A 13035-nucleotide genomic window follows, 5' to 3' on the forward strand; every position below is an offset into this window, starting at 1 on the left:
CCCACTCACTGATAGGAGGCGTGATTCGTGCCACACAGACAGGGAGAGGTGAGGCGAGCGGAAGTGTATGGAGGGTTGTTGATGCCACTCCTTTTCGTTTTTAGGAGGAGGATTTCAACTCGACTAGAAATATAGAAAGCAAAATGATACCGAAAAAACACACAGAATACAAAGCTTATAGGCAAAACACAAGTCTGTGCCTCTCGTGTATTTACATCACATTGAAGTAGTGTATATTATAGGTGGCTGCATTTCATGAGGTCAGTTAACAGTCTGGATGTCGGCCGACCTCGAAGACTCTTCTAACTGTATTTGGATAAAACGGTAGCACAAAAAAACAAAAACAAAAATCACTCATTAATTATATTTCTGCATTCAAATGGATTTGGTAATTGGGAAATTGAGTTTTGTCTAAATTGGTCGTACTTTCTGTTTTGTGTTTTTACTTTCGTACAAAATAATACCGTATTTTCTTGGTGTCAATTGTCTCCTCTGGTAACATGCTAAATCTTTTTAATTGTGCAGCAGACAGAATATCTTCCATACAATTACTGTTAAGACAAACAAATTCTTACCACCGTGACTAAAATAAAGGCTCAATATATGAGGAATTGACTGAACTTATAGGTAATTAAAGAATGTGGTCATCAAATACAAATGTCACAAATAAATAAAAAAAAAAAAATCGATGTATCTTTCTATCTGCTTATTGAATAAGAGAGTTAATTTGTAAAATAATTAGAGGACATCTTTAGTCATTGTTGAAGTCATTAGTCGTCCATAGTGCCAGTAAACTGCCAGCAGGTGTTGCTGTTGCAGGGTTGATGATGGGTCCACCGTGGAGGACAAAGTTCACACTGTAATTAGCTGCACTGCAATGGTTGCTGGGTGAATTTCATCCACGTTAAATGAGCCTGAACCTGCAGGTTTTGTAGTAAAAGTGCAGACTGGTTGACATGACAACGGCTGTGCTGTGCCCTAAAGTGACATCACTTCGTGCTCCGCGACAATAATGTTTAAGAGATCCAACGAGTCAACCTACAGCAACTATACCTGAAATGTTGGTGAAGACAAAACGGCAGATTTTACGTGGAGAAAAGATGGTGAAGCACTCTCTTGATCCTGGAATGAACTGGCTCGGGTTCAAGAAAACAGTAAAGACACGACCTGATTTAATAACAGTAACACCAACCAAACAATATTACGATAATGGTGTTGTCAGAATTACCAACATAACTACATCTTCTCACTACGTGCTGCCGTTGATTAAAAACATTAGTGTTTGCTTCCTCTGAACCTCATTACAACAGATTAGTAGACAAACATGACAAGCTACTTCAAAAAATAAATGATAGGAAACCATATGGAAAGCTTGCACCACTCACACTAATCAAAACAAAAGGTATTTCAGGTATCGGTGGGAGCAAGACACCGAAGCGGAGATGATCTGGGGAGTAAATGTGTTTTATAAATGTGACTAATGTTGATAAGGTGATGCCGTCAGCTGCAAAATAGTGTTGGATTACATGCAAAGGGTGCATTCTGCAACATAAAACCGCTTCATCACCACCTGATCTGGGACGATGACAGGCTGAAATAAGACGCCGCTGTTTATTTGTGCAGTTCGAGTTGTTAGTGAAGAAAGTGAGACGTGTTAAATCGGCGGAAGTGACGCGGCGGTGCGTCTCGTCTCGTCTCTCACCGCCCTCCGTCTCTTGTGGCACTGATCGCTCCTCATACAGCATCTATCTCCCCCTTCAATACTCGCTCACCCCGAGCCTACGTTTCACAGCATCATCACAGCAGCAGATGAGTAGAACACGAGCACACACAATAGGAAGACGTCATACATCCATGTGCATAGTTAACCGTTCTCCTCCGAAGTCCTCCTCCGCAGACATTTTTCCAGTGAGCCTCATTCATGTGCTTTTTGTGTCTTTTTTTTTTTTTCTGGTTTAATGTAAAGAAGAATTTGTTTCCCTTGAAATATCTTTGACACGAGGAGTCTGCGTGTCAGCAGCAGCCAATGGCCCGAGGAAGTATTTGTTCTCAGGTTGTCCGTTTCCATCTCTTCCAAACCCGTGAATGGGAACTCTTCAGGATTTCTTGTAGCGATGCGGCGCAAACAGTCACTGGGACTCAAGGATGAACCCATTTGATTTTTGGTGGTCAAAGGTCACCGTGATCTCCGAGAACGTGCTTGCGGCGATAACTCAAGAATTCACGCGCTAATTTTGACAGAACTTCACACCGATTGTCTTTTAGGATTAAATGACAAAGTGAGGACAGTTTACACCCAAAAGGTCAAAGGTCAGAGTCACGTCATGTTTCTGCAAAAACACTTTGCAATAACTTTTTGTCTTTGCTTGTTTGATTCTAACAACGAGGCACCAAACTGCAATTTTAGAAAAAAAAAACCATTAAATTAGTTACTTCAACTGCCAGAGTTGCAGTTTGTGTTTCTGTTTCTGCTCACTGCTCATTAATTGAAAAAGTAAATGAGGATACCGTTTACTGTACTCTTCAAAAATAAGGCAATTGTATAGCTCTAATAGAAACAGGCTGTTGAAATGGGCCTCATCCAAAAGGGCCTTTATAATAAAGGCAACAGAAAAAGAAATGAACTGGTTTCTTTTTGCGTGACAAAAATGAAAAAGCTGAAAAAAATTGTATTTGTTGGTCCAAATGAGGAAATACAGTCAAAATGTTTAATTAGGACCTCAAAATACTGTCAAAAAATGTTGTTAAATTTCAGAGGTTTTGAAATATTTTATGAATTTTAGGTAAATTGAACCTAAATTAAAACGTAGTAAATCAAAATGTTGACTTGCTACGTGATAATTGAGATTATAAATCTGACCAAAAAAAAAAAAGTTGTCAGAACTCATTCAGCCGTTGCACAGGTCAGAACAAGACATCAACAAATAAGTATTTTACAATCTTTTGCGTGAATATTATTTTATTGATGAAACATCTTAACCAACATTCTCTCTAATGCAGCTCTGACAAAACACTTGGCACTGAAACCCTTATAATCTAAAAGAAATTCAAAGACTTAATGAAACCAGGAAGGTAAAAATCTCTGTACACGTGGATATTTGTCAGCGCGTGTTACCTTGATACGTCACTACTCGTGTCCCAGCTAAAGATCTATTTCTCACCTGCAAAACAGGCATTGTGTTAAAAGTTGTTAATGAAACAAATGTGGGAGTGGATTTGTCAGGACTTCTTCATGCATGTTATCACACAATTTCATTCCATCTACCAACCAAGTAAACTAAGTAAAATAAAAAGTTAAGGGTTCATTCTCAAATGTTTCACGCCCCAATTGAAAAATAGCTAAAAACATTTTTTTTTAAATTTTTTAAAATAAAATCAGATTGTTGCATCCTACAGAAACTGTAAGGGAGGACGTTTTCATTTAAGGCCAGACACATCATAAGCGGTTTCTTTTCTCAAATGGTAAGTACTACATTTGGGAATGAAGCTTAAGTGTCTCAATGTAGAGACGATAAAAATACATATCTAAAAGATAGCACAAGGCTTCTCATCCCTTTCAAAGCACTTTATACTTTAATGGAGGACACACTTTTTGAAAAATAAGGGGTGAAAAGGCACTTAATAAAATGCTTTTACTAATCGGACAGTGTATCTTTTAGAATAGAAATGTCATTAATAAAGGCATTTTAATTGAAGGAAAACATGCCTTGGTCCTCTAGTTTATGATCCCTCCTGTTTTGTTTTCTGAGGACATATTTTGTTACATGATGGCTTTTAAAGAAGATCAAGGCTCACCACTCTTTAACTATAATCTCACTGTAGCAGCCTTATAGTAACATCATTTGGGTGAAGAGAATAAAGGTTTACAGTTTCACCTCCAAAGCTCCTTCCCCAGATTTTGCTAAAGAGCCCAACAGCATCCCAAAACCCCCCAAATTTCCTCTCAGCTCGCTGTGATAGTTTTGAAACTCAACACAGGTCACAGCTGAGTTTCAAATAAAATCAGCGTCAGTCAGGCGTTACCTCAAGGCAGAAGCCTCAATCACCAAACATACAGTGGCGTCCTTTTCTGGCCGTTTACAGTAAAAACAAAAACATGAAATGGATTAGCAGCAGGTTGGCCTAAAATGTTTGAGAGCAACCTGTAACCAGAAGGTCACAGGTTTGATCCCCACAGCAGAAAGAGAGTCACTGTGACTACCTCTGGGAAACAGCACCAGCTAACATAGAAACCGATGGCAGAAAATGAGAGTCCTCTATTATCTAAAAAAAAAAAAAAAAGCTCACACTTTTCCTTCAAGACAAACAAGACAGGTTATCAGGTCCAAAAATATCACTTCTGCCTCTGACTCTGGTGAATATGAAAATAATTGCTTTTTGGATTGAAGGGATACTGCTTCAAAAAAAGCAATTGTATAGTTATATTTACACAAATATTACTCTGGCCTGTACTGTGGTGGCTCAAAATTAATCATTTTGAACAAATCATAAAATCCATAATACTGATGAGTAAAGGATTCATTCCAGCCCATTTTGAACACACAAACAACAATAAATAATGAAGCAATCTGACATGTTTACATTCAGAGTGAAACCTTTAAATCCAAACAAAATCGGATAAATAATTAGGACTAAACTAACAAAACTCAAAGAACAGTAACAAAAAGTAGTCACATGTAAAATGAAAAAAGGAAGTATATATTACTCTGTTGCTGTAATAATGACATTAATGCTGGTTGTATTTCATCACAATCATACCTCACCTATTAAAATATAAAATACAGACTTTTACTTAGTGGTTTGCTATGTTGCAGGCTTAGCTGACAAGTACACTGCAACCTCACCAAAAGAAAAAGAAAACAAAAACAACAACAACAAAGAAATTTAAATATATTTAAGATATCATTACAGCATCCTCAGTAGTTAGAGTCCAACACCTGGCGTGTTGTTGTTGTTGTTGTTGTGGTTGATGAAGATTCACCTGTTCGCGTTTCACCAGTAACCAGGTGACGGGTGATTCTGGTGGTCTTGGTCACCGTGGTGACAGTTCCCTCCTCGGGGGAGGAGACCGGGTGCTCTTCAGACATTTGCTGGGTGGTGAAGTCGAGCGCGGAGGTGTGGAGGCAGAACGACCCCGAGACGTCGGCCTCGCCTCCCACCTCACCCCTCCGCTGGGCCTGAGGAGAACCCTCCGGGGTTATCTGGAGGAAGCCTGCGAGGAGGAGGAGGAAGAGGAGGAGGAGGAAGCGAGGAGAGGAGGGTGGGTGACGAAATCAAGAGGGTAAAGAAACTTAGTCTTATGTAGGAGAGACAAAACAGGAGATGATATATTAATAATTCATAGAACAAAAACAAAAAGAGCAAAACATACAAAGGCAGTAGCGAGGATCAACTGTAGATCATATTGTAGATTGCAGATGTACAAATAAATAAAATAAAAGTGTTTAGTCTATAATACACTTTGTTTTGGGTGTCCTTACCTGTGGAGTGTGGCTTTAGGGTGACCTTAGGGACCTTGAACCAGGAGGAAGCCTCTCTTTCTTCAGACTGCCTGCTCTCCATCTCGCTCCAAGCCTGAGCCTGAGTTGAGCTGAACTCGGTGGTGAAACTAGCGGGGGACTCGGAGCTGTCCCTGTCCAGCATGTCCGTTCTGGCACGAGACGACACCACGTTCTCCGAAGACTCCTCGGTAACACCCGCCACGGCCATCTTGCCCGATTTCAATTTCAGCCCTTTAGTGTTTCCCCTGACTTCTCCCGGCGATGAATCCTTTCCCTGTTTCACGTTTGTTTCTGCGCCTTCCTCCTCTGCAGCCATCTTGCCATACGGACTGGTCAACTCCACCTTTGGAAGTTTGATTTTACCGCCGAATGTCCTTTTATCGTCCTTGGTGCCCTTGTGAGGACTTGCATCTTTTTCGCCGTTGAGACTTGAACTCGAACCTTCTCCCTTGAGACTGACATCGAACGACCCCGATTTGCCAGAAGAAAATGACATTTTGGGCATCTTCATCTTTCCTCCCTTTGACTTCTCCTCTTCCTCTCTTCCCGTTTCTGCGCTCACAGCAGCTGATTTATCTTTGGACTTCCCAAAGGTCGGCTTCATTTTGATTTTGGGCATCTTCACTTTGACGTCCTCTGTCTCTTCTTTTAGAAAACCTGTGCTTGCAGAGGCCTCATCTGTCTGAGGAGGATTTACCAAGACAAAAACAGCTTTCTTTACTTTGGGCATTTTAGGACCCTCATACTGAATTTCTTGCCCGTAGATATTCATCCCTCTTTCAGGAGAGGAGATGGAGGGTAAAGGGACACCAAACTTAGGGATTTTGATTTTCTTGCCTTTTTCTGTTTTGTTATCATCTCCGTCTTGTGATGTACCGATATCAAACTCTATGTCTGGTATCCGGGGGACCTTGATTTCTGTACTGGATGATGAGAGGCCACCCTCTCCATCAGTTCCTGTTTTCAGGCTTGCACTTGGTAGTGTAACCTCTGGCACTGGGATGTTAATACGACCTTTATCGTCTTTGCATTGGCCACCTATTTCCTCAATGGTACCGTTTTTGCATGCTTTTGCTTCGGCAGCAACATCTCCACCAATTTTCATCTTTGGCATTCCAATCTTGAATTTCGTTCCTTTGACTTTAGGCCCTTTTACTTTGCCCTTTGTTCCTGCTGTGTTGAGCTCCAAGTCGGGTAGTTCAACCTTTTTCCTGTCCGTCTTGCCATCTCCTTTGTGAAATCCTACATCAAGCTCCAGGTCCCCCGTCGGACTTTTGATATCTATTGTAGGCATCTTGATTTTCAGACCTTTGTGTTCTCCCACGACATGCAAATCAGTTCCTGTGTCCATATCTGGTGATGCGACTTGTGGCACTTTAAATTCTCCCTTGGCCTCAACGGTTGGCAAGTTAATCTCTGCTTCAGCTGATTTGACCTTAGGCGCTGATATTTCCCACTGTGGAAGTTTAACATCTGGACTTGTGACCTCCATCTGGAAAGAAGGTGCTTTAGTATCTTTACCTTTAGGAAGTGAAATATCAACTTTTGGCATCTTGATATGTGGCAGTTTGATTCCTCCCTCTACCTCCATTTTCTCTGCTGGTGTGTCAATATTTGCTTTTCCTCTGGGGATAGATATGTCTACATTTGGCATCTTGAACTGTCCCCCATCTCCTCTAATGTCCACCTCTGGACCTTCAGCTGAGGGTGTTCCTTTAGGAAGAGCTATGTCAACATTTGGCATCTTGAACTTTCCTCCCTTACCCTTCATTGCAGCTTTGGGACCTTCAATCTTTCCTTTTGGCAGTGATATGTCAACAGAAGGCAATGTAATCTGTGGAATTTTAGATTTTCCTCCCTCCCCCTCCATCTCCAGCTCTGCTCCTTCAATTTTGCCAGGTTTTCCTTTCGGTAGAGAGATGTCAACACTTGGCATATTCACGCGAGGCATTTTGAATTTTCCACCTGCATCGCCTTCTAACTCCAATTCGGGACTTTCAATCTTTGCTTTAGGTAGTGAAATATCAAATGAAGGCATACTGATGTTTGGCATCTTAAATTTCCCACCTTCTCCTTTAATCTGCACCTCTGAGCCATCAACTTTTCCTTTGGGCAGAGAGATATCAACATCTGGCATCTTTACATGAGGCATTTTGAATTCTCCTCCTCCATCTCCCTTTATTTCAACATCTGGACCTTCAATCTTCCCTCTGGGTACTGAAATGTCAAATGAAGGCATTTTCATATGTGGGGTTTTGAATTTCCCTCCTTTATCTCCCTCTATGTCAACTTCTGGACCTTCAATCTTTCCTCTGGGCAGTGAAATATCAACAGAGGGCATGCTCAAATGTGGCACCTTGAATTTTCCACCTGCTCCTTGGATCTCCACCTCTCGCCCCTCAATTTGTCCTTTGGGCAGAGAGATATCGACATCTGGTGTTTTCCAGTGAGGTATTTTGAATTTCCCTCCAGTACTACGCTCTAATTCAACATCTGGACCTTCAACCCTCCCTTTGGGCAGTGAAACATCAACAGAGGGCATGCTGAGATGTGGCATCTTGAATTTTCCACCTTCTCCTTTGATCTCCACCTCTGGACCTTCAATCTTTCCTTTGGGCAATGAAATATCAACATCTGGCATTTTCATGTAAGGCATTTTGAGTTTTCCTCCTCCTTGTCTGTCCATTTCTATTCCAGGTGTCTCAGTGCTTTTGAGTTTTCCTTTAGGAAGAGAGATGTCAATGTTGGGCATTTTTATGTGAGGCATCTTTAACTTTCCCTCTGTCGTCCCTTCAATTTCAACATCTGGGGCATCAGTCTTCACTCTTGGCAGTGAAATATCAACTGAAGGCATTTTGACATATGGCATCTTCAACTTTCCTCCTCCTTCAATTTCAACATCTGGTCCCTCTAATTTCCCAGACTTTCCTTTAGATATGTCGATGTTTGGCATTTTGATACCAGGCATTCTAAATCTGCTCCCCTCTCCTTCTACATCTGGAGAATCAATTTTTCCAGTTTTTGGTTTTGGTAAAGTTATATCAACAGTAGGCATTTTGACATGAGGCATTTTCAATTTGCCTCCATCAGCATCTATTTCAACATCTGGTGCATTGAGATCTCCTGATTTCCCTTTGGGAAGGGACAATTCTAGTGATGGCATTGCTATTTGAGGCATTTTGAATTTTCTTTCACCTCCTTTTAGCTCTACTTCAGGTCCTTCCATCTTTGGGGACTTTCCTTTAGGTAGGGACACGCCCATGTCAATTTTGGGGATGGAAACATCAAGTTTGGGCATTTTGGGAATTTTGAGGTTTCCCTCATAACCCCTGATATCAGCCTCTGAAACATCAACTTCAGCTTTGGGGAGAAGAACCTCAGTCTCTGGAGTTTTAGCTGCTGGTAGTGACAGCTCGATAGAAGGCATCTTGACCTTGGCATTAGTTTCAAGGTTACCACTTGGCTTACTTAAATCTTTTTCTTTAGAGCCAAATCCTGGCATGGAGAACTTTGGCAGTTTGATTGAGACCTCCGGTGCATGCAACCCACCTTTACCTTGCATATCTGCTTCCAGTTTAGCATCAACCTGTCCCTCTGGGAGTTTACCTTTTGGGGATGATATTTTAAACTTGGGGAATTTCACTTTGTATTTTGACTTGTTGTCTGGGCTCTCCACATTGATTTCTGGTTTAGGAATGTCAATTTTTCCCTTTTTCACTTTAACATCCACATCAGGACAAGACACTGACACATCTGCATCCTTTTTGTATATTCCAAATGAGGGCATTTTGATTTTAGATTTTTTCACCTTGACCTTCCCATCTGCATCAAACTCTACTGATGGTGCCCTTATCTCCCCTTCCACATGTGGTGGACTGAGGGAAACATCTCCCTTGGGTCCTGAAATATCTGAACCACCACTCTTTGACTTCCCACCAAACCTGGGAAGAGAGAAACTGGGGAATTTGAGGGGGACATCAGGCAGCTCAAAGCTGCCCCCTGAAGAAGGCCTGCCTCCCTCTGCTTTCAGAAGCTCCACTTCTACGTCATCTCCTTTAGGTTTGGTGAGGCCAAAGTCTAGATCAACCTTTGGAGCCGAGATGTCAACTCTAGGTAGTTTAACAGTGGGAAGTTTGAGGGAAACACCTTGACCTTCTACACCACCGGCCTCTACGTCTGCATGTTTAACTTTCAATTTGGGTAGATTAATATCTCCTTTGAGACCGGACATCTCATAATCTCCTGATGCGTCAGGACCACTCATGTCCACTTTGAGGCCTCTATCTTTCACACCAGAGGGGAGGCTGAGGTCAAGATCAAATTTAGGCAGATTTATGTTGAGAGTGGGCATATGGAGTCCACCAGATTTTTTATCAACTTTGACTTTTGGGACTTCAAACTCTCCCTTTCCTTTGGGGAGTGAAAGGTCAATGTCTGGCATGTTGATTTTTCCTCCCTTAAGTTCAGGACCTTCAATATTTATCTCTGGTGCATTAGCTTTCATTTTAGGAGGAGTGATGTCGATAGAGGGCATTTGGAACTTGCCTCCTTTGCCAGCATGTCCTTCAAATTCAATTTCTCCTCCTGCCTTTCCTTTTGGGAGTGAAATATCAATGTCTGGCATCTCAATCTTCCCTCCCTTCATGTCTGGGCATTTTAATTTGACATCGCCTTCTGGGAGACTCATTTTTGGTAAAGACATATCAAAATTTGGCATTTTAAATTTACCGCCCTTCACCTCAGGGCCCTCAACACTAAGGCCACCCTCAACTTTTCCTTTGGGAAGTGAAATATCAGCAGTGGGCATTTCAATTTTTCCTTTCATATCTGGTCCTTCTACATTGGTGTCAAACTTTGGAAGACTCACTTTTGGTAAAGTAACATCAAATTTGGGCATTTTGAATTTACCACCTTTCACCTCAGGGCCCTCAACATCAAGGCCACCCTCAAATGTTCCTTTGGGAAGTGAAATATCAGCAGTGGGCATTTCAATTTTTCCTTTCATATCTGGTCCTTCCACATTGGCGTCAAACTTTGGAAGACTCACTTTTGGTAAAGTAACATCAAATTTGGGCATCTTAAATTTACCACCCTTCATCTCAGGGCCCTCAACATCAAGGCCACCCTCAACTTTTCCTTTGGGGAGTGAAACGTCAACAGTAGGCAAGTTCCAATTTCCACCTTTAACTTCAGGACCCTTGAGGCTGATATCTACATCTGCCTTTCCTTTAGGAAGTGAAATATCAGCAGTAGGCATTTCAATTTTTCCTTTCATATCTGGTCCTTCCACATTGGCATCAAACTTTGGAAGACTCACTTTTGGTAAAGTAACATCAAATTTGGGCATTTTGAATTTACCACCTTTCATCTCAGGGCCCTCAACATCAAGGCCACCCTCAACTTTTCCTTTAGGTAGTGAAACGTCAACAGTAGGCATTTCGATTTTTCCTTTCATATCTGGTCCTTCCACATTGGCATCAAATTTTGGGAGACTTACTTTTGGTAAAGTAACATCAAATTTGGGCATTTTGAATTTTCCCCCTTTCACCTCAGGGCCTTCGACATTTATGTCACCCTCAACTTTTCCTTTAGGTAGTGAAACATCAACAGTTGGCATTTTGATTTTTCCTCCTTTAACATCATGACCCTCGAGACTGACGTCTACATTTGGAGAATTTATTTTCGGCAGCGAAACATCAAGGGATGGCATGTGTAGCTTTCCACCTTTACCCTCAGGACCTTCAACATTTATGTCGGGTCCTTTGGCTTTCATTTTAGGAAGAGAGATGTTGATAGAGGGCATATGGAACTTGCCTCCTTTGCCAGTATGTCCTTCAAATTCAACATCTCCTGCTTTTCCTTTGGGGAGTGAAATATCAATGTCAGGCATCTCAATCTTCCCTCCCTTCATGTCTGGGCCTTTGAATTTGACATCACCCTCTGGTAGACTCACTTTTGGTAAAGACATATCAAACTTTGGCATTTTAAATTTGCCACCCTTCACTTCAGGGCCCTCAACATCAAGCTCACCCTCAATCTTTCCTTTGGGGAGTGAAACGTCAACAGTTGGCAAGTTCAAACTTCCACCTTTGACTTCAGGACCCTTGAGGCTGATATCTACCTCTGGAGACTTCATTTTAGGGAGTGACAAATCTCCTTTGACTTCAGGTCCTTGAATATCAACTCCCTTTGCTTTGATTTTAGGAAGAGAGAAATCAATAGAGGGCATATGAAACCTGCCTCCTTTACCAGCCTTTCCATCAATGTCAATATCTACATCTGCCTTTCCTTTAGGAAGTGAAATATCAGCAGTAGGCATTTCAATTTTTCCTTTCATATCTGGTCCTTCCACATTGGCGTCAAACTTTGGAAGACTCACTTTTGGTAAAGTAACATCAAATTTGGGCATTTTGAATTTACCACCCTTCATCTCAGGGCCCTCAACATCAAGTTCACCCTCAACTTTTCCTTTGGGGAGTGAAACGTCAACAGTGGGCAAGTTCAAACTTCCACCTTTAACTTCAGGACCCTTGAGGCTAATATCTACATCTGCCTTTCCTTTAGGAAGTGAAACATCAACAGTAGGCAATTCAATTTTTCCTTTCATATCTGGTCCTTCCACATTGGCGTCAAACTTTGGTAGACTCACTTTTGGTAAAGTAACATCAAATTTGGGCATTTTGAATTTACCACCCTTCATCTCAGGGTCCCTCAACACTTGCCTCCTTTGCCAATGTCCTTCAAATTCAACATCTCCTCCTGCTTTTCCTTTGGGGAGTGAAATATCAATGTCAGGCATCTCAATCTTCCCTTTCATGTCTGGGCCTTTGAAGTGAACTCACTTTTGGTAAAGACAACAGTGGGCATTTCAATTTTTCCTTTCATATCTGGTCCTTCCACATTGGCGTCAAACTTTGGTAGACTCACTTTTGGTAAAGTAACATCAAATTTGGGCATTTTAAATTTACCACCCTTCACCTCAGGGCCCTCAACATCAAAGCCACCCTCAACTTTTCCTTTGGGAAGTGAAACGTCAACAGCTGGCATTTTGATTTTTCCTCCTTTAACATCAGGACCCTCGAGACTGACATCTACATCCGGAGAATTTATTGTGGGCAGCGAAACATCAAGGGATGGCATGTGTAGCTTTCCACCTTTACCCTCAGGACCTTCAACATTTATGTCGGGTCCTTTGGCTTTCATTTTAGGAAGAGAGATGTTGATAGAGGGCATATGGAACTTGCCTCCTTTGCCAGCATGTCCTTTTCATCAATGTCAACATCCTCCTTCATGTCTGGGCCTTTGAATTTTCACCCTCTGGGTAGACTCACTTTTGGTAAAGACATATCAAATCATTTTAAATTTGCCACCCTTCACCTCAGGCTCACCCTCATCTCAATCAATAGTTGGCAAGTTCAAACTTCCACCTTTGACTTCTTGAGGCTGATATCTACCTCTGGGCCATTTTTGACAAATCTCCTTTGACTTGAATATCAACTCCCTTTGCTTTGATTTTAGGAAGAGAGAAATCCTC

The 13035-nt window shown here is 41.6% G+C and overlaps 1 protein-coding gene across 1 annotated transcript in view; it reads right to left on the reverse strand.

Annotated features, from left to right (window-relative positions):
- Positions 1 to 2941: 2941 nt before the first annotated feature.
- The window catches only part of prx (periaxin), a 29953-nt gene continuing 19859 nt past the window's right edge, over positions 2942 to 13035 (reverse strand). The window contains 7 exon segments of the mRNA XM_069718302.1: positions 2942 to 5212; positions 5481 to 12306; positions 12360 to 12769; positions 12772 to 12854; positions 12856 to 12940; positions 12943 to 12969; positions 12972 to 13034. Of these exon segments, the coding sequence (XP_069574403.1) occupies positions 4917 to 5212; positions 5481 to 12306; positions 12360 to 12769; positions 12772 to 12854; positions 12856 to 12940; positions 12943 to 12969; positions 12972 to 13034 (7790 nt within the window). The 3' untranslated portion in view covers positions 2942 to 4916.

This window comes from Brachyistius frenatus, unplaced genomic scaffold (assembly GCF_029030835.1).
Source record: "Brachyistius frenatus isolate BFR_SWC_R1_liver_20210118 unplaced genomic scaffold, ASM2903083v1 Contig_189, whole genome shotgun sequence".
NCBI lineage: Eukaryota > Metazoa > Chordata > Actinopteri > Embiotocidae > Brachyistius > Brachyistius frenatus.